Here is a 22,950-nt window from a genome sequence, read left to right on the forward strand (position 1 = left end):
AGTCGAATTTTCCCCTATAACATTATACAAACACATTATATAAGGTTTTTTATGGGATTTAGGACTGGGAAGTGAGATGGTCATGAAAAGATAGATTTTGTGTCTGATGAACCGTTTCTGTGAGGATCTGGCCTCATGCTTACATTAATTACCATCCTGTTGAAAGTCCTAATAATGATAGGTTTTCAGTTTACAAGCAGCGACCATCAGATTTTTATTTCAAAAGCCCCCGCACTTCAAAGAATGTGTGATGCCATGCTCTCTAACAAGGTACCCAGGGAGTGTGGAGGAGACACAGGCCCACAGCATCACAGATCCTCCACCGTATTTAACATTGCCACAGGCCAAAAGGATGGCCCAGCGCCGAAGAGCAACATCATCAGGCCGAGATTCGGCGGTTTCCGCTCCTCTGCGGGGCCAGCGTTCACTTCTTTAGGGATGAAGAGGTTTGCATCCTGTACAGAGAGGAATGTGGGTTTGAGGCGGGAGTGAATGAAGCCGTTTTTGTGAAGAAAATAACAAAAACATGGCCATTGTTAAAGAGAGGTGGAGGCCTCTGGTCTCAATGGGGTACCGCGCACGTGACGTCACCGTCTCAAGAGCAACGCCCCTTTTGCCACTTAGGTAGGGCACAGAGGTAGAGAACGCCCGTGGCAGCCAGTTATTACACGCGCAACAGAACCAGCGATATGACCGACTTTGCAGCCATTAAACTTTCCCAAGACGATGTTCCAGGCGCAAGGTTTACTGGTCGCACTGTCGAAGAACACACCAACCTTCAGCTCAAACGATGGCTTGAGTGTCGAGGGCTTAAAAAGACCGCAAAACGGGCCGAGTTGATCGAACGGTAAGCTTTGTTTTTTTGTTCCTGCGCGGCGGTCATATCAGGTGTGGGGGATGCGCGGCGGTCATGCCGTCGTCGGCCGTTTTTTTTTTGTAATCACCGTCCAGGGATCGGTATATGTTTAATGTTTGTCTCATTTGAAATGTTTTTGAGTAAGCTATCCTGGTAGCAGGGTATCAAGTTAGCGCCTGCTACCATGATAGCCTATATGCTATCATGGTAGCAGGCGCTTCATTATTAACATGTCGGCCACCAAAATACTCTTACCTGTTCACTACTTGATGTCGCTGGAATTGGGTCAGGATGTTCTTCGGTTGGGCCCTTTCCTCCAACAAAATGCTTGCTACATATGTAGGCCGACCGCCCCGGTGTACCCAGCGCACACATTTCTCCTTGGTACTCTTTAATTTCGGGAAAGTAATGAAGAAAACATCCTTCATATGCGGCCGATCAGCGTACCTCGAGTCGCTGTTGCACGTTCCATAGCAACAATGTTTCAAAACCATGGTCTTAGATTTGGAAAAAGCAGTCGTTTACCGAGTAAAACCAAGGCTAACGCACGTCTCTTTTACAGAGAAACAGCGGCGGACTATGCAAGCTTGTCCTACTGCGTACCACGTGATGTGACGTTATCGTGACGTTACGTTTCTAAAAATAGCTCGCTCGCGGTTCCCCATTGTTCCCCTCTTACGATGCCGTTAATGTGAACATGACTCTGGGAACAACAGGCATCAGCCATCAGCGCACCAACTACTGGTTACCAGCCTGATGGATCTTCTTTGCATGTGTGCACAAGTTTTGATTGTCCCATTTAACTTGTTGAGCCACTACACAAAGTTACAGCTTAAAAGGCTGACTTTATCAGTAACTCAGACTGAAGCTGTCTCTTGGAGAAGAGACAAAATGTTGTAAATAACTAGAACCTGTCCGGAGGACTCCAAGTTTTTTTTGAAAGCAGCGGGTATTTTGTTAAACATATTTACCTATTATTGGTAGTCTTGCTCAGAACCAGGGATCGGTTATAATATCCTTTTTTTTTTAGCCCTTAAATACATTCTGCTGTGTACTTGGAGTCTGTAGGTGTGCAGAAAATATGAATGCAGTCTCTGCAGGAGCGTGTGAAGATATCTTTATATTCTTTTTGGGTCATATATTTTAAGCTGTTCAGTTTTCTTTCTTTTCCATTAGGTTTTTTGAACAATTACGTCACAATATTTCTTGTTGAACATCTAAACAAGGTCATGGAGTTCCAGCTCACCAATCTCACAAATCTGTCGTTTTCATTTCTCTGACCAATGTTGTAGTCTAACCAGAAGGAGGCCAAAGCCACAAGTGCATAAGTCAAGATGTTGTTCGTTACACCGTCCCCCAGCATGCAGAAATGGCCTAAAGGGGTTAAGTGGGATGCTCTGCGACTTGGAGGTCAGGATGTGAAATGCCTCGTTTAGATTTAAAGACACAGCACCAAAACAAGTTACACTCAGATGCCCCTCAGAACAGGGGCTAAAAGGGGGAATGTAGGGGTAAATTAACGAGGAATTCAGACCAAAGCCCTGCAGTCCCACTTTATACAGACCACAACCAAAGGATTTCAATGTGAAAATGAAGGATTTGTCCGCTTTAAAGAAGCAAAAACAATGTTTTCTAACATCACAACTAACATCAGCCATTGCCCTGGGGTGTTACCCAACGTGATTAGCTCTGTTTTAAATCCACCCACATCTGTTTTGGTTGATGCCTCAGTCACTTCTTCACAGAGTTTTGTCCAGTGGAAAAAAGTGGTCTCTTCTAATCTTTTTCTATTGAAAACGTGGCATCTGTCAGACATGCCATCGGTACACTTGTTGATGATGATACATTGTGCAACACTGGTGAACTACTAATCACTTCCTTGACTTTATTCCAACAAAGTTGTTCAAATAGTTTTTAACACAATTAGTCCAACACTCCTGTCCTAGCTTGTTTATGGCAGTTGCCACAATTCCTGAACTATCTCCCCTTCTTAAAAGAAAAACCTTAATCCTCTGAATTAAACAGACAACTCACATAGACCCCTTGATTTAAGGTAATTTTAGTCATGTGGGTTTTAGAAAATAAAAGTCCATAATGGTAGGTGCACTGCTGTGCTGGTGCTGTTGGACCTCACAGTTTCTCGAGCATTCTGTCCTATCTTTCTTAAGCCACTATGTTATGCATACGACCTTCAGATTTACCCATCTTTAAACTCAGGTAACAGTCACATTCATCACTCTCTCCTTCGTGGCTTCTCTGCAGTAAATCGGTGGTTAAACCAAAATGTTCTATTTTTAAATGAATAAAAGCTTAAATAGCTAACTTCGTTAGAATGCCGCCATTGATGTCAGTATTCTGAATTTAAAATATAGTGACATTAACAAATCTGTTTTTCATTGTGGTTTTTTTACGTGAATATGAGAATTTAATCAAATTAATCCATGTCCTCCCTTCACCGGTTGCTTGCCTGTTTTGTTTTTAAATAGCTTTTAAACTTTTTTTTAATGCTCTTAATGGTCAGGCCCTACCTTAAATTTCCATTGAGTTTCTCAGTGTGTGGTAGATCACTAAATAAAAGTGATCAAATTAAAGGTTGGATGTTTTTGTGTATTGCTGCAGCAGTTCAGTGTCCTGCAATGCTTTTGCTTCAACACTCAAACAAAAAAGGGAAAAAAAAGAAAATTTAATACTAAAAATTGGCTAAACTTTTTTGTTAAAAAAGCAAACAAAACATGGTTAGACTTACTTTGTATCTATTTACTAAATTTGAAGCTTTTCTTCCCCCCCAAAAATTATCAAAAAAAAAAAAAAACACCTATAAAATTAATTACATTTATTACAGAGTAAATCTATTAATCCAGAGAATTTTTAAATGCAATCTCAGAGTATGCATTCAGACTGGTCGAACGGTAGCTGCGGTTATTAATGTCCCTTTCAAGGCTCCGCTGATAGCAGACAGTATTTACAGGGATTCAAATGATCCTTCGAGGGGGAAATGCTATCTCTGTCCAACCAATTGGGAGCAGCGCCAAAGCAGCAGCAGCGAAGGTGCACTTTTCTCGCTGGCTAATGACCATAAAGTGAATATACATCTCCTCACCGTCCTGACCACTAAATCTGCTGAGAATAGACCTTCCTCCCATCATCACAGCTTCCCGCTGCAGAGATGATATAATGGGATTGTAAAAATGCAGTCTGGAGGGAGGCAGAAACTCTCACCTCTCTTTCCTCGTCGGTGGTATTTTGTTTTTCCCAGGAGGTTTGTAACCCTGGCTTTCACTTCCTGACTTGCCCGTTCGGGTCCCAGAGCACAGTGGGTCGCAACGAGCCCATTGCTCTGGTTCACATCCGTCACAGTAATGGTAATGGTTTCTCACTCGGAGCCCTGTGGCCACCAATGAATAGAAGTGGAGTAATTTATTTACATTGCTCCCATTATCATACATTCCTGGTTTAGTCTCATCTGCAATGAATATCACACTGAAAGGTGCCTACAGGTACCATTATGTCTTTTAAACCTGCAAATAAATCGGATAATATGCCCTGCACAGCAGAGTTATTCTTTTGTCTGGGTGAAGAAGTTATTGAACTTTTTTTTTTTTTTATACTGATAACCCTTTCTCACCTAATTAAAAGCGATGATTTAAACACAAATATCGACACACTAGGTTTGACTAATTTAAAGGATTCCCTTCCAAATCAGTGAAATGCACTGATAAAAATGCAAGGTTGAGACATGAGATGTTGCTCAGAGACTGGTCCTGTACATGAGTGCTAACGCAGAGAAGGTTCTTGGTTCGAATCCCTGCCGTTGGTCTTTTTGCATTGTGTTTTCCCCTCAGATATCAATCACATGACTCTGGTCTCTCCTAATTGTCTTAAGGTATGTGTGTGCTTGGTTGCTGTACTGTGTGTCTCTGTGTTGTCCTCTGATGAACTGGACCTGTCCAGGGTGCACCCCGCACCTTAACCAATGACTACTGGGGACAGTCACCAGCCCCTGCTTGGATAACCGAGTGTTGACCATAGATGGATGATGAATGTTTGTTAATACAATGTCAAAAATGAAAAACAACAATGAAAGATCACTAACAGCAAAATGGGCAGTGTACAACCCAATCCACTTATGTGACACAGAAAAGGCCAACCAATGCAGGGGCTGAGAGACGGCAAAGAAGCAGTGGTCATAAAGTAATTTCTAAGTTATTTAGCAACCAACATTTTACAAAAATGGAGGAATATTCACGAGTGGAAAACATTCCAGATGGTTGTAAATGTTTGCAGGAGTGGAAGTCTAGTAATTCTCCCCAAGATCAGGGAGTGATGCTCATAGAAATTGGTATAAATTGGTATAAACACACACAAAGACACACACACACACCTCCATCTGGGGGTCTACAGACCCCAGTCAGCATCTTTGACTGTAGGTTTCTAAATTTGCACCTGAAAAGACCCAACAATCTTCTGCGGACTGATAAGATCCAAGTACGCTGCACCCAGCAAACCAAACATCATATTAGCACAACAACCGCATAGTAACTGTAAGGCACGGTGGAGTGGGTGATATTAAAGGTTTTAGTTTGTCTTACAGTTTTCCGAGCCAACTTTGTAACCTGCTCTCTCCCTAATTGACTGCACCTGCTTTGCTGCTTGTGAAGCTCGCCCCTTCGATGCGGTGCAGGTGGCGGGAGACAGGAGGACTCTGGCCAAACTACCATCACTCTTGGACACCGTCTTTTCCACTCCATGCATGAAGCTGCTGCAGAGGTGGAGAGCTCCTTCACTGGCAGACTGCAGCATGCTAGGTGTCTTCACAGATCGATCCTCCCAGCAGCTGTTAGACTTTATGCTCTCAACCAACTCTTCTGTCGCTGTTTTATTATGCAGAACTGTGCATGCACATTTTGGACACTTTCAGGTCCCCCTGCCTTTCATTTCATTTAAACTGAGTATGCCATGTTTATATCTGAGCAATATTTTTCTTACTTGCTGCTGATACAGCTGAATTTCCCCAGTCTGGACTGTAATGGATTATTCTAGTCTATTGTATCTTACATGGACTATTGATTCTGTCTTAATATAATAGCATAATATTATTACGTTTTGAATTTTTTTGCCATCAGAATAAATTGTGGTCTATGGTCTCTGCTTTCATTGGCTGGACTCTTTTGGACCCAGTACTGGAAACAAAAGATCATTTTGGTTTGGTCCCATGCCTTAGCTGACCAGTTTACTACCTCCTCCCTGGTCGCCCTTCAGTCACTCTCCTTCCTTAAGTGTGTTATTGTAAAGCAAGGAGCATTTAATCCTGTTCACCTGGAGTTAAGCTTTCAGCAGTTCCTCAAATCACCTTAAGGAGGTCAAACTTAACATAGTTTGTGGTGGACAATCTGACTCAGGGAGGATCTAATACTATCTGAAAACTTTATCAATCTTGTATGAACCTTCTCCTGGGCTTTTGCTATTTTGGATCCATTCAGTCATGGTTTACTGAAACATTACAACGGGTTTGTTTTGAAGCTGCATAACCTTGGCATTGAGTTGAACATGATGTATTAGTATACACATTTGACTCTACAGTACTTGGCTGGTATAGTGTACGGAAACATCTATTCAGAATACCAACTGGAGACCCTCAGGTCAAACTGGGAATCACCTCCCAAGGTGGTGGAGAACGACAGAGCTAAGATCCTGTGGTACTTCCTGATACAAACAGACAAAATGTTAATGGCCATCTGTGATCATTGATAAGCAGCAGAGGACAGCCGTTGTGATCGATGTGGCCATCCAGAGTGATGGAAACATTAGGAAAAAAAAGAACACGAGAAAGTGGAGAATTACCAAGGGCTCAGGGAAGAACTAGAAAGAGCCAGGAAGGTGAAGACAACAGTAGAGAAGTAGTGGAAAAGTAGCTCCAACAGATACCAGGAGAAACATCAGACATCTCAGTCCAGAATAGCTCAATCTTAGGAAAAGCGAAAACATATTTTTATACACTATAAACCTTCCAATTTGCACAAATACATTTTTTTCTGTGTTTTCAACACTGATTTTGATGGGGGAAAACTGGCATTTAAGGGACAAGAACTTCATAATTATTTGTTACACATAATGAGAGTTAATAGTAAGAAACTTGCTAAAACAATGCAAATACAGATAAATGCCATACCAGTAAAAGGTAAAATCAAACCTCAGTTGGTTTGAAAGCCACTGAGTAGAAGTAAGTTTTTAAACCAGTTTTAAAAATGGTCAATGAGGGCGCCTGTCGTATGTGCACAGGTAGAGCGTTCCACAGGTTTGGGGCCCCAATAGAGAAGGCCCCGTCTCCTGAAAGCTTCTGCTTTGAGCGTGGAACCAGCAGGAGCAACTGGTCAACGGACCTAAGAGACCGATTGGGGGTGTAGTAATGGAGAAACTCAACTAAAGTTATGCAAGACTTTAAAAAAAGCGAACAGAAGGATTTTTAAAATGAACTCTAAAATACACTGGGAACCAATGAAGGGACGCCAGGACCGGAGTAATGTGCTCCTTTTTACGCGTTCCTGTTAAAAGACGTGCTGCAGCATTTTGCACCAGCTGCAGACGAGCGAGTGAGGACTGGCTAACTCCAAGATAAAGGGAATTACAGTAATCCAACCGCGATGAAATAAAAGCGCGGATTGCTGTTCCCAACCGTTTCCTTTAAAAGGATAGCTTTTATTTTTGCTGTTTTTCTCAAATGATAAACACTGTAATTGTATTGATACATAATACAATTTTGGAAATCTTTTAAAATAATATTTTTTGTGTCCAAGGAAAACAAGTAGTATTGTAGTTACTGAGTGTTGCTTGGCAAATTCAATCAACTCCTAAAAAAAACAATTCAGCAACACTGATCCAAAATTCATCATTGAAACTGCAAAAACTGTACATTTAGCTTTATTTGTTCAGCAGGATAAACGGCAAACAAAGTCCTACATATTCATCTTTACTAGACTGCTTTTATTAATGGTCACTTACATTAAAGCACACACACACAAAAAAATCATTCAACCAAAGAGAGTCAACCAAAATTCAAAGTCAAAAAACCCTGAACACTGCAGTTTTAAATGAACCAAGTCGCTCCTACAGGAAACAAGCTGATAAGTTGAAGAAGGAGACAGTGAGACAGGCAGGAGAGATGTGGGAGATTTCAATGGACTCTTGGCGGGGGAGCAGGAGCAAAAAAAGAGAGCTGGAGATGGAGGGGAAAAAACTGCAAGAACATGAAGATGTTGAAAAGTGAAAGCTGGGGAAAAAAGTGACAACATAATTGGGAAAGGAAAGGCTCTGTTCAGCCCCCTGGGTACTGACACCACATTCACAGAAATATATGTCCCACATGGTTATTAAATATCAGCTTTTGATACGATTTTTTGTCACAGCTCGACATTTTACAGCAGGAGAGAAAAATTTACATTATTCCATCATTCGAACAGGCAGGAAACTGCAAAAAAAGGGCTTAACTTGAAAAAGACTCTGTGCAATGGATTAATCTGAATACTACATTTTAAATTTGTGAAGCCTGAGTTCAGGTCTGACCTCTCCCAGTTTATCCTCAACTAATCTTGCTCGCTGAATCACAACAAGAGCAATGATTGTGTTGCAGATTACATGGCATCTGTTTAAAATAGGGCTACGTATCGATTCACATTTCAAGAATCGATTCGAATCCAATTCTCAAGTGAACTAAAAAGTAACATTTTCTTGAAATCACTGTGTTTTTCCTTGATTTGAGCAGGTAAATAAGGCTAGTAGCAAATGAAATAAGATTTTTGCAGTTAAAGTAGGAACAACTCATCTCCATCTTATTTCAAGTGCAGGATATCTAATGATCTCATTTTAGGGGTAAAACTACTAATTCCATTGGAAAAAACTCTTATTTACCTGCTCAATGAAAAATAAAATTTACTTACTTATAGTTCCCTAGTCCCTACGTTTTGCAGTGTAGAATTGATTCTTTTCAATACGATCTCAAATTGGATCGCTGGTGTTAAAAACATTTTTGTAGCCGTTACTTCAGTTACATGACTGTGTTGTTATGCAACATAGATGCTAGCATTTTATTGTCATTCAACAGCAAACTAATAAAGTAACTTTTGAGACAATTTCTTTCACAAACATGCTGTCCGTCAGAATACCCAAACAGATCCAGAGTAGAAAACAGAGGATGCCAGATATATCTACAGCTGCTATTTGGACACTAACCGGGTGCATTATTAAAAATATGACATACAAAATTACCTCCTGGAATGGAGTGTGAACCCGAGATGTTGGCTCACAGTGGAAAAATCAACCACTGGTACGATACATTGATCTTTAGGAATTAATAAGAATTGATTCAGAATTAGAAAATCGATTATTTTTTAACACAGCCCTAGTTCAAAAACACTATAGCCAGAAGTTTTGATCATGTATTCAAGTCCTTGACTGGTCAAAGAAAATTTCTTGACAAGTTAAACTAGCAAGAGAGGTAGTGTGTTTTAACATCCAAAAAAAAAGGAGAAATTAATGAATAAATAAAAGATTAAAACTCTGCAATTGAAACTTTGAGGGGGAGTACTAAGGGGATTTAAATTGTTTACCCTAAGCAAAACAAAGAACAAACAACAAAAAAAAACAGGAGTCTTAGGCTACATCCACATGGAGCAGAACTCTCTACCCCCACTGAAAGGTTTGAGCATAAAGATGGATTCATAGACAGATGATTTATAGACTAGCAGAAGTATTTTAAAGTCTATTCTCTGAAATACAGGGAGCCAGTGGAAGGACTTTAGAGCTGGGGTGATGTTCTCTACTTTCTTAGTCTTAGTGAGGACGCAGGCAGCAGCGTTCTGGATCAGCTGCAGTTGTCTGATCCACTTTTTAGGCAGACCTGTAAGGGCACTGTTAAATCTAATGATGGCAGCCAGTTTTGTACAGCCTGATCTTTCTTTTATTTCACAATGCGATATGACACGACTCAGCAACCGGGGATTTTAGCTGCTCATACTTCATAAACCCCAAATTTCTAGTGGGATGGAAATTTGCAATCTACCACTGTTCTTTGTCTGATGAAAGGTAACAGTCTATGTGGCCTAATGTTTCACCTTTTGTCTGCTAACTTTTAGGTCGGTGTTAATTCAATCACCCCTCTTCCTTGTGTCAGCTGTTGTGAAGACTGCCTTGTAACAGAGTTGAAACAATCCTCCTGTGAAACGGCGGTTCTATAAACACAGATGTAAGCTCCAATGCTCCCCAGAACAGCTTCAGATTCTGTGACTGTTCTCCTTATGCAAGTTGAATGAAAGTGTTGAAGTGTTGTCATCCATTTGGTAGTCCTTTATTTCACAGATAATTATTTTTCCCACGACACTAGCGACATTCGGTTTGGAGGCAGATTTCGTTGTGTTTTGTCGGTTTGGCTGGGTGGAAAAGCTGTTCGCCTTTACAGAGGTTTAGTTGGAGGTGATGGGCTTTTCCCGTTTTGCTAAAATCTAGTGCCAAATGTGGTAATAAACAGTTTGTCTTCCATTCAAATAGTTTGTATCTCATTAAAACAAACACTTTGTAATGTAAAACCTCTATTTAGGCCCTTGTTCCTCAAGTATTTCGATGTTTCAATGGAAAATAAATGCATTGTTTTCAGCAATATTACCAATTGTTGCCTGGTCATTCAGCTCAGCAGGTGACAAATCCTAAAAAAAAAATGTCCAATTTACTTGGGAGTGACGTTATCCCCAGATGTGACTTTTGACTTTCACAGCAAATAGAAATCAGCGTTGATAAAGGCCAAGCATCCATGGGCCAATTTGATTAACAAATGAAGAGGAATCAATTTTCTCAAGATGACTATTTACAGAAAGGCTGCACATAAAAAGGGTTTACCTTTTAGCTGTTTCTTACAGTTTATTTGAACAATTTGTCATGTTTCAGTGATTCTGCAAAAATAATCCTCTGAAAAGATTGTTGTAAAGGAGGTTTCCTCAAAATGCAAAAGGTTAGTTTACTAATTTTCACTGTATGCTGGACAGAAAACTGCTTTGTTAAAGCAACCGTCCACATTTATATATGGCAGATTATTTGCAGAGCACAGAAAAAGTCTTGTGTTTTCTGCACCTTTTTCCTCATCAGACGGGCGCAGCTGACAGATTAATTTGTAAATCCGCTTGAGCTGGAGGACAAATGAAAGTCAGATTTTCCACCAACTGGAACGCCAGCACCACTGGTGCTCCTTTCTTTCTTGTATAAAAGAACATTGAGTTTTTTTGAAGGGAACGAAAGCGATTCGGGGCCAGACGGATCGTCGCCATTACAATTCTGAATCCCTCTCACATGAAGCACTTTTCACGAAGCGAGCCCTTTGATGTCGTTATCTGCAACCGCACTGCTGTATACATTAGAGTCTTAGTTCTCTTGCAATGGATTATGGCAGAGGAGCGACTTTACTGTCCTTAACAGTAGTAAAAGCACTGTGTGGGAGTTTATGTGCTAAATCACAGTGGGAAACCTCAGCCTTTTTTTTTTTCTCTTATGGGTTATTTTTTAGTGTGCACCTAAAATATTGTTTTTTTCCATCTCTCATTTTCCTGTTGGTTATTTACTCGCTCACCCCAAACTCATTTCCATGGCTGATCAGAATCTTAATTTTTGTTGTCTATTTAAAAGTAAAAAATGAAAGTTAAAATGAAGGCTTCTGGTATTAATAAACCAAATATAGTCTTATGCAAAGTTTCTCAGTGTTTCAAAGGTTCCCTTTGGAGCTGTTCCAACAACAAAAGGTTAAATACTAATCAGTTTTGACTTCACTTCTTTCCTAAATATAACAGTTTGCCCTCTACACCTTTTACTTCTACTTTCGCTAATTTATTCTACTTAAAGACAAAGATAACCTGAGGAAATATTAAAATAAAAAAACATTTTTAAGTGATAAGAGAAAAAAGCTAATCAAATCAACTTGACAGCAGGTAAAAAAGGTATTTGCATCTGTTTGTGGCACCCTCGGTGGCAATAATAGCCATCAAGTATTTGCAAAAACTGGCAATAATTTTTTTTACATCACCAAGGTTTTCAAGATTAATGTGTCTTTTTTTAATGTCATGGTACTTCATGTTAATAAGAATGAAATCCAGAATTTGGCTAAATCACTTCAAACCTTCATTTTGTGAGCAATTCAGAGATGTAGTTGCTGATATGCTTTGGATTCTTGTCCTGCTGCATAACCCACGTAGACTTGACCCTAAGGACACGAACCAATGCCTGAAGACATCCATCCATCATTTATTGCCAAGTCGGCTCCTGATTCAGCACACCAGCCCCACACCACCACCGCCATGCTTAACTGTCAGTATAATATTGTTGTTTTGTATACGGTGTTGGTCTCATACGTACCAGACAGGATACACATTCCACACATTCCTGATTTTGATTCAACAGCCCGAAGAATATTTTCTAAAAGGAATCAAGATGTTTCTGAGCAGGAATAAAATGTGAACAACCGCATCTTTTGGGAAAGTTCAATTCACCAGCCAGACCCAGGCCTGAATATTTTCACACCAGTTTATTTAAACAGAATCCATCTAACAACATGAAGTAGGCCAACACATCTCAAAAAGTCAAACATCATGCTCCAGTCTAAAAAGATTCAACAACAGATGACGTCTACCAGTTTGGAAAGAGTTACAAAACCATTTCTAAGGTGTTGGTACCACAAATAGAGTCAGAGCCATTATCCACAAACAGAAAAAACATCCAACAGTGGTGAACTTTCCCCGGACTCAATGTAACGAGAGACTTACTGCAGGATTGCATCAATAACTCAAAGAAGTGGCCAAAAAAAAAAAAACATGGTTACCATCTAAGGAGCTGCCATATTATCACAAATAAATGCTGGTTTGTAGCAGAAGCAGGTTTTATTCATCTAAACATTCACGTGTGACAAAACAGCAAAAGCAGAGAAAACCCATCTGTAAGGAGGGAAGATGATCTCTCATCACTGTAATTCATAAGGAAGGCCCTGTTGGCTACGCGACCGCAAACATTTCTGCCCAGGAAGCTTTTGTTCTAACCGGTCCATCGGTCCTCTACAGTGTGCTTCAAAACCAAAGCTTTTATGTAAATCCCACCTGATGAAGGAGAGCAGGTCCTTCCCCAAAGCAGTCTTGACTACAGTTTTGCTCAGCAGCCCAGTCTGTAGGAGAGATGCTCCCATCGGGAAAATAACAAGCTGCGATTTTTCAGCGATTGCACTATGGTTGATGATTCCGTCTCAAGAGTTGCTCTTTGTAACCTATAAAAAAAGTTGCCTCATGGAAATAAGCAAATGCAACAATCTAAACCATTCTTGTTGATGCAGAGTTGACGTTTTTGTGCTTTTGGAACGGCACAGAAGAGAGAAAGGAAGACGAAAAAGGAGTAAGGGGCACTGGTGGAGACCACACCATCAAACTACCTACTGGTGCCCATCAGTCATTGGACGGGAGGCAGGGTGCAGTCAGGAAAGGTTGCTAGTCCATCACCGGGAGTTGGTAGAATTCAGTAAATGAGGTGGTTTCCTTGGACAGACCCTCTAAGCATTGGGAAAGCCATTCCACAATCCTAATGTTAGCCTACTTTTGCACTTAAAGCCAACTGTGATGCACGTCTGGGGTGAATGTTCTCTGGGCATGCCGTTTCATAGTAATGGACTGTTCTTTGATACAAATTACAATCTAGGTTAAACTTTATATTATACAATTTGCTTCACGGATTCCAGCTACATTGCAGTAAAAAAGAAATTAGGTTTTGCCCAAAGTCGCAATAGCCTTTCTCTTTCCTGCATTTCCAGCAGTTGGACTTGTCACAGGTTCAGATCCCGGATGAGCCCCCACTTGTCACAGGCCGGCTCAGTGCCCATGACAAAAAGGAGGGGAGACAAAACGGTTTAGGCCAATAAATAGTTTATTATAACCGATAAGTAACTTTAAATAAATAAAACAGGGATGAGATGTGAGTATGTAGGAATGTTTAGTGTGTGCATTGTATGAGTGGGTGAACATGTATGTGAGAATGTGTCTGAGTGTTAACCAAAACCAAACTAAACCAACCAACAAAGTTAGTACCTGGAGGAGCAGAGAGAGAGAGTGTTAGTGGAGCCCAACTTATATAGTGAGCCCAAGTGGCTCCAATTAGTAAGACCCGCCTCTGCCTGCAGGAGGAACCGCCCCTGCAGGTCAGAGGAAAGGGCCGTGACAGACCAAATAGTCCACCGCTGGTGCAAATTTTAGTTTACACAAAGGAACTGCAGAAAGAGGGTTCTGAAAATATGACTTCATTCATCTTCCTAAAACAACATTTTATCTTAAAAAAATGTTTCTAAATAAAGATAAAACAAAACACTTATTGGTATTTGTCTTAAATGGAGTAAATCAGCAGAAAGACTTGAAGCAGCGCAACACTCCACATTTTAATCCCACTCTGTTTGACTACACAGCATTCATATAAAATCCCACACGGCGATCTTGTTCAGTGAAATATATCCTTTGTGGGTTCGTCAGCATGAAGACACCATTGCGTAACACTTTAATGTGCTGTAATGGGATGATTCATAACCTTTTGCCATGCGTGTACCTGCTGGTAGCATGAAAATCTACAGTTTGTACAGAATAGGACAGGAAATGCATCAAAGCAAATCCAAGCGCCAGTGAATGGAGCCGAGTTTTTTTTTTCCTTAATGATGTTTGTGCTGCTTCCTGTTGGGAACCAACGCTTGTTTTTAATGCGTCCTAAATATGACAAAGGTATGAATATATTCTTGCGGAAAATAAAGAATTTTCACCCATGTTTGCTCTCCTTTGGACTCAATGAGCGTATTTTCACCAGTACAATAAACGTTAGCATGTGTAGATGTCAAGCACATACAATACATAGAATTGCTTCATGTAAAATTTAATATTTTTTTAGGTTGTTGCTAAAGCACTTTGTTCTTACCTCTCATGTCTATTTCTTTCTATTAGTTTGTTCTCCAATTATTCCCAATAAGAAGAAATTGTTTAGGTGTTTCTCAGTGTTTCTCAACTTTAAAAGTCCCAAACTTGCCAGAAAAGGAGTTAACTGTATCAGTCATGTGGACAGACAATGTCAACTCAGCAACTAAGAGAATGGAACAAATAAGTTAAATTCAGAAATGATAAAAATGAGAGAAAGCATACAAATAAATATAACAAAACGGTAGTGAGGCTGAGACCTAACGGTGTCATTGCTCAAGACCCAAGCTGCAAGTTGGCAGTTTGAATTTGAAATATGAGGAAAAATAAATGATGTTGTGAATTCTGTAATGAAGTGGACATCTGTAGCGCTCAAAATGATGAGAAAACACAAAGCACAAGCTGCTAGGAGAGGGTGTGTCAGAGTGTGGGTGATTTACATTACAAGGGTGCGTTGTTTTGAATTCGTAGCCTGAGCATCACTTGCTCTGGTTAAACCAGACTTTTTAGAGCAGAATAGGATTCAATAGAAACTACCTTTATTGTCCCATAGTGGAGAAATGCAGGTGCATCACTAGCAAAGTGAAGAGGAAGCATTTAGATTCACACAACGGGAAAATTTATATATATACTTGTAAATAGGGCAAATTTACACCATAAGAAAAACAGTACTGAACAGTTGAACTGTGCAGCTGCATAATGTGATTTAAAAACATATTTGCAGGTATATTTTTGCATTCAAAACATCCCTGCTGTGCAAAAAACAGCAGGGATGTAAACACTTATTAAGAATGTTGGGAGCAGTGGCGGTTATAAAGCCTCACAGCTGCTGGGAGGAAGGAAATGCCGTAACCAGCAGAACATCAACGCTGAACCGCGTACATTTATCGTGACACCACTTCCTTTACATGCGGTGGCACCTAAATGCGCTTACGCCAAACTCTTCACATCAGCGCAGCTACCTGGTGAAAACCGGTCCTGAGAAGTCAGCCTTCACTTTGCTCTCACTAATGAGGGTTCAGCTGCAAAAAAATGCCGACATCTCCGTTTGCTTTTCTTACTAGCGGCAGAACTTTGGGTTGAATCCCCTCGTATGACAGATAACTCCAGCCAATAAGTGGCCTCTGGAAACAGAAAGAGTAAATAAATAGCTTAACTCTTAAAAGTCAAGGAGGATATGAAGAATATCAGTGAGTAGAGTTTGAACCCCAGGAGTAAAACACCTCCTTTAGGCACGTAGCAAAGACGCTAACTGGACAAGAGCAAAGTATTAATGCTAAACTCACTGCTAGGTGTACAACTGAGACTAGCAAACGTTCTCTACAGAGACCCATAATTATTGTTATTAGTTCTCGGTTTCCTGGAGGAGCAAAAATGATTTATTAACTTTATTAACAACTTTATTATGCATAAAACTCTTTTTAGACCATTATTAGTATTTATCAAAGACCAGACTCTTCCCAACAGCAGAAGGCATTAAAGCTTCTCCGTTAGACGCATTTCCCCAACAGCTTAACTGAACAATGTGTCCGATATTGAAACTATTTTTGCCCCCCCCCGCTGCCGTTAACAAATCTTTGGTTTTACGGTGTGCTTGAACTCCAGTCCGTGTATTCCCCATGCCCCAGGCACCATTTACAGCCTTCTTCTGTGAACTGCGAGCGGCGAGAGTGCAGGATTACCTTATGCCACGCTTGTTAAGAACTTTTATTCTCTGTAATCACCTCTCTGTGGGATCCACAAAACTCCCTTAATTAGAGCCAAAGACTTTATTTCCCTTCCTCCATCTTTTAATTTCACGTCGTAAAACTCAAAGTAACGGCCTGGAGTAAAAAAAAAATAAAAAAATAAAAAATGACTCCTTTGTTGGGGAAGAGATTACAGCTGGAGACCTGTGCAGGTCCGAGTCAGACGGTCTTAGCACTGTGGGCGACGGGCTGTGGGGAGCGATGAAAGAAGTGCTGGGAGACGTAATAAGAGCTTCTGTTTTTAGAGCACCTCTTCTTCACTCCGTCTTCTATATCAGAAACAATTAATGCAGCAGGCGAGCTGGTTGTTGAGGAGTGTTTGCCCTTTGAAACAGAGGAGGTGACACTTAAGGGTGTTCAAACATTCTCACACAACGAGGAGTTCTAATTTGTTTGGTCTGTTGAAGGAGATGTTGAGGTAGCTCCTTTGTTTATAATTGCCTTTTCACCCCCTTGGCAATTCTAAATGAATGTTAGATATTTTTGTGTTTTTCATTGATGTTTATTGGGGGGGCCCTAACACTATTATCTGTGCTTTTAAGTGTCTCAGATGAAATGTGTCCAATAAATTTGAGTTTGTCCTGATAGCTTACACCGACGCTGTGCTTTTGTTTGCTTAAATCACTTTCCTCTTTTGTTCTTTATTACAAATTATCAGGAAATTAAAAAAAATTAAAAAGTTGTGCACTTCAGTTTAGCGTTAATTGTACCTTTATAGATAAAGTTCAGTAATTTCCCCTCCCTTTGATAGCATCAGGATTGATTTAAGCATCGTTTAGGCTTTGTCGTCTGAAAACTTAAAGCCGTAAAGAAAAGAGTGTTTGTCTTCTTTCGTCCGGTGTAGCAGAGAACAAAAGAAGCTCCACTGATGATTTTAAAAGAAGAAAAAACTGGATAATTGTTCATCTTTTGTCTGCTAAAAGGATCTCTGCCTCTAGGGGATGAAAAAAAAAGGTCTTGTTTCAGTGTGAGGACAAAGTGGATGTTCAATCGTTACCCTGATGCTTCTGATAGCGTGCGACTTGAAGCCGCCGCACGGCAGCAAACACATTCAGGAAACCGACATCTCTGCTAAACTGCGGCCGATCACTGGCGGGCACGGGGGATTGGGAAGAACTAGTTAAGTCCATACATTATTCATTTTATACTTTTAAAAGGAGAAAATTTCTAAAAAAGAAAAAACTTTTGAAAATTTGAAACCAGAAATTCATGTGAGGGTAATTGAAAACAAAAAGGCAGCTTTGTTTTAAGTTGTAATCCTAATTTAGAAAAAAGGCTTTCACCATTTTTCATCATTAAAAGCTGCAAAAATGACACATTTTCATGAGTTTATTTGAGACAGCGAGAAGTACATATCTTCTGGTTTGCACTTTTTTGATCCAGTAAGATGCACGGGCTTAATATTAGGTGGCCCTGGTTACAAAAGGACTTGGAGAGACAATAATACCACCCAGATTTGTGTGAAAACCAACAATCCTGTCATTAAGTTAATCAGATCCACTGGAGTCCTGAAGCCGTTAACTTTTTAGTCACTTCAACCTTCAATCCTGGGACGAAAGAGCCATATGTCCACAAATAATTCCCTCCTTCTTAGAATAGGAGCATATTCTGATTTAACCAGACTTTAAAATTAAATGAGCTAAAGGTCTTCCTTAAGAAGAGTATCATTAAACATATCTAAAGTGTTCCTTCTCTGTGTGGCAAGACAAAAATAGTTAAAGTTCAGATGAGCTTTTAAAGGAAACAAGTACAAAGGTGACGTTGAAATGTGTGGAATTAAATAGATATAAATAATGTCTCTTCTGTATTGGGCAATTAACCTGTAACAATGATAGCTAATAGTTGGATAATAAAAAATCTGAGATTCTGAGAAAATTTGTCTATAATTCCCTTTTCTATGTATTAATGAAAGTAAAATGCAGCAGTCTCACAAAGACATTTTTTTGACAAACAAAATGTGTATGCTCCAGTCTTTGGCTTTCTCCATCCTAATTCTTTTCTTCATCCATATTTTGCTGTACAGCTGATCTTACATCGTTTTGCATTCTTGTAAATAGTCCATTGGTGGTTTTTATGCCGACATATACGGACAGATTGTGCACATTTATTAAGGTTACCCTGTTAATCATCACACTTCTTTGTTTTTTTGATGATAATAAGCATACACTTTTTGTTTTCTTACATTGCAAAGTCGCCCTTGTTTTTAACCAATAATTTAAAAAAAGTCTTTCCTTTGTGTGATTCCACATGCTCCCATTTCACTTTGCTGCTGGGCATGTGAATTTCCCAGCTGAGGGAAAATAAAGGCAATTTCTATTCCACTTCTCAGTTTTTGTTGCTCAAAATATAGGCATGAAAGTCTTTGTAAAAAAAAAAAAAAAAAAAAAAAAAAAAATTGTCTTTGAAATTATATTGTAGGAGTGAAATCCCCTTCAGTGACCCAACGGGGAGCCGCTTTCACCCTTTGGTGCATCAATAGGAAACCCGTCTCAACCTTTCTTCTCTGTCTGTGCGTGGAGAAGAACCAACAAGGCAGCAGCTCGGGGATGATGTCACAGGAATAGCAGGCGTATTACCACTCAATCTAAGCACATGCCTATTTTTCCCCATGCAAAATGATGAAAACTGGACATTTTCATTAATCTTTGAACACCCCTCACCTCCAGATGTGGTGGACAAAATGCTTAAAGTCGACAAAAGAGAACGTTTGGTCACCTTAGACTAAAATGAACACTGCAGACATCTTACTTACAAGGTACAACTCTTAATTTCACATATCTATAATTTATGAAGGGATGAGATAGGTTTCTTTATTACAGGTTTATTGACAAGATTAGACAAAGCACACAATCTATTGAAACAGAAAAAGAAATAAAGACCAGGAGGCTGACAGGGCCAGCAGCAACGATGAAGCTGCTGTACAAAAGGAACAGTAACTAATGGAAAGAATGAATAAACAACCAGAACTAGAATAAATAAAAAATACCAGCATGATATGAAATGGCAAGGTGTGCGCACGGCCCTCTTTGAAAGCATAAGGGCAGTATTCCTGTGAAGTAGTTTAAAGACAGTATACCACTGCCAATTCCACCCACAGTTAACCTGGAGGTGCTTTAAGGGGGTGTTGCTTATTTGCAGGTGGACAAAAACAAACTTGGTAACAGATGTAGAAAAGATTAAAAGGGAACAGAACAACGAGAGGAGAAGGTCGAAGGGAAGAAAGAACAAGAGTTGCAGGATGCTCTTTTTGGAAACAACAGCATACGAGCAGCTTGCGGAGGAGAAAGAGCTTCATTAAACAGAACCAGCTGCGACCAATAAAAACCGCAGACCTCAGAGATGGTGCTGCTGCCTCCGTTTCATGGCTGACTTTTGGTGAACTGTACCATTTCTGACAACAGACGTGCGGAAAACACCCCAAAGGTCAGCCTGAGGGGTCTGAAGTCGGCTTTTATTCCTAAAGACACCCGTTTTCTGATTCTGAAATGCGTTTGCTCCTGTTTGAAGAAGCCAGATTCCTGATTGCGCTACCGTACTGGCAATTCTTTGTCTCACTCGGGTGTGAAATAAAAAGTACTTTCTGAATTATGATACAACTGCAAACAGCTTGAAATATAAAAAGAAACCCAGAGACGTTATGTTCACCCCTGAGACTCGTTGCCAGTGGGACATTTCTGGGGAAAAACAGAAATGATCCCCATTACAAATCTCTTCTGTTTATGATTTTTGCCACAAACGATTCAGATCAAATTAGTTTTAATATCAGACAAAGACTAACATGACTAAACACAACAAGGAATTCTCAAATGATAATTTCATTTATTTTGGGGGGAAAAAACAAACAGAACCGAACTCACCTGGCACTGTGTCAATAAAATAATTGCTCTCCTGACTGGGTGGCAGTGAGTGCCTTCGAGTGTTCGGTGCTCCTGGCAATGCGTCATTCCATCACTGTATAGGAATTATGGCCCACTGTTCTCTGAATTGTTTTTAATCCAGCAACATTTACAGTTTTCAAGCCTGTTTTAGGTCATGCTACAGAATTGAACTGGACTTTGGACTTCAATGGTTCAGTCAATTGCAGCAAGTTGTTCAGGTCCAGTAGCAGAAAAGCAGCTGCAGACCATCAGACTGGCTCCTGTATTGTCTGACAGGCAGTGTTGACGCTCCTTTTCTGAAATGTTGCTTTAATTTTATTCATCAAAGTTTAAGATTTAGTCTCGTCAGTCCCTGAAATCAACATGACTTTGGGCAATATGAGACGGGTCATTAGGATCGTCTGGGTCAGCAGGGGTGGGAGCCTTGGAGCTTTCCCATGGATGCCATAATTGCTCTGACTTTTTCTCAGAATAAATTGTTAAATCATAAACTCTTTACCTTAAATGAGGAAAACAAGGTCGTAAATTGCTCTTGCAGTAATGTTGGTAGACTGGCAGATGTCAGTTAATTTTGTTTTTGTTGGTTCGAATTGCGTCAGATCAAGACACATGGTGTCGTTTTGTGAAATCCTTTAGCCTACTTCCTGTTGTCGGTCAGTGATTGGTAAAAATATAAAAAAGGAAGAAATCCAACCTCAGTGTAGGTAGTGAAATAGAAACCAAAAATATTGTTAGTAAGTGGAGCAGTGGGCAATTATTTTTCACACAGGATCAGGTTGTTTTATACAGTCCCCACCCGTCATTAGACAAAAGTTTTTTTTCTTATTTACCTCTTTCATTTCTGTCTCAAAACTAGAAGAAGCATCAGGGTAACGATTGAACATCCACTTTGTCCTCACACTTGAAACAAAACCTTTTTTTTAATCCCCTAGAGCCAGAGATCCTTTTAGCAGAGAAAGATGAACAATTCTAGAGTTTTTCATCTTTTAAAATCATCAGTGGAGCTTCTTTTGTTCTCTGCTACCCCGGCGAAAGAAGACAAACACTCTTTTCTTTACGGCTTTACGTTGTCAGACGACAAAGCCTAAACGATGCAAAACTAGTCCGATCTGAAGAGGTGTGACAAAAAAGAGCAGAAACAAAAAAATCTGTAAAGGGGCAAATACTTTTCACCACACTGCATGTCACCTGAAATATAGACCAGCAGACTTGAGGAGCTCCGTTTGCTTCTGATCATAATTATGTAGTTACTCTTAAGGGAATTGCACTGCGTACATGATTTTCACCTTGGATGCTATAGTGGTTATTTGCTTAACGTAATAGTTTCTGAAGTGCTGGCAGAGCAAAAGTGGGTATTTATTAGCATAAACTCCATATAGGTATTTGTTTTAAAGTTGTTTTTTTTTTTCCTCTTTAAATATCTCAATTCAAGCATGACCTCAATCACAATTAAACTGCACGCTATTTGAACAAGTCCCATTAGACTGCTGTGTGCAACTGAGAGCACTGATTAAATTGTTTTTTACTAGTAGCTGCTGGATGACAACGCTAACGCCGCACATATTTACTGAATCTCTTATTCACTTGTTTCAGTCGAGGAAGCTACATTTCTGAAAATTACTCAATAAACACGGGGGCATTTCTCCATTTATGTAAGAAGGGTTACCATGAGCTTAAGTGTTTTTTTTTTTTTAAATTGCATTTTTCAAAGCTACTCTAGTGAACGAAAGATTTTAAAACCTTACAAGTTGTTTTCTATTAAACAAATTGGTGGAACACAGTCAATTATAAGTTGCAATTTCCTTTTCTTTACCGACATCTGCAATATTATCTGTCATGACAAACACTCTGTAGTGTGAAATAAATTCATGGAGGATTTGTAGGCATTTTCAATAATTGCCCATTTTTCATCTGCCGTTGCCTCCACCCCCACTTTCATATCGTTTATAGCCCATTCCAGCCCTCTTGCAAAGTCAGGAGTTAAGAAAATGAATATTAGGTGGTCATTAGTCAAAGCAGCCAACCCTTCAACGGGTAAATATTATCATCTTTCACAAAGCCAATGTTAGCTCAAACTTAGGTTACAGATATATATATATATATATAATATATATATATATAATATATATATATATATATATATATATATCTATATATATATATATATATATATATATATATAATATTGGGTCCCAGCCCCTGGGCTGGCTCTTCCCTCTGATAAACGAATTACATAAAAAACACACTCAAAAACTTTCCAGTTCATGAGGGAGAAAATAATCTAGAAAATGTTATTAAAGTAACTTTATTCTAATATGGCTCAGTTTGCAAGTTAGAACTTGCAGGATGGGTTATTATTCATGATTAATCTACATGGTTTTAGTCAATGTGGTTATTAATAGTAGATTAATTAGCTGGTCAAACAAAATGATACACACTGAGAATGCACTAAAATCTTTGGCAAGCCTAAAAAAAAAAAAATCAACGATTATGAAAATATTCATACT

General features: G+C 39.6%; 1 protein-coding gene across 1 annotated transcript in view; it reads right to left on the reverse strand.

The window, feature by feature from the left end:
* Positions 1–308: 308 nt before the first annotated feature.
* LOC110369196 (phospholipase A2 inhibitor and Ly6/PLAUR domain-containing protein-like) overlaps positions 309–22,950 on the reverse strand; it is a 26,044-nt gene continuing 3,402 nt past the window's right edge. The window contains exon 6 of the mRNA XM_036143507.1: positions 309–455. Within this exon, the coding sequence (XP_035999400.1) occupies positions 309–455 (147 nt within the window). The remainder of the gene's footprint in view (positions 456–22,950) is intronic.

This window comes from Fundulus heteroclitus, chromosome 11 (assembly GCF_011125445.2).
Source record: "Fundulus heteroclitus isolate FHET01 chromosome 11, MU-UCD_Fhet_4.1, whole genome shotgun sequence".
NCBI classification, from domain to species: Eukaryota; Metazoa; Chordata; class Actinopteri; order Cyprinodontiformes; family Fundulidae; genus Fundulus; species Fundulus heteroclitus.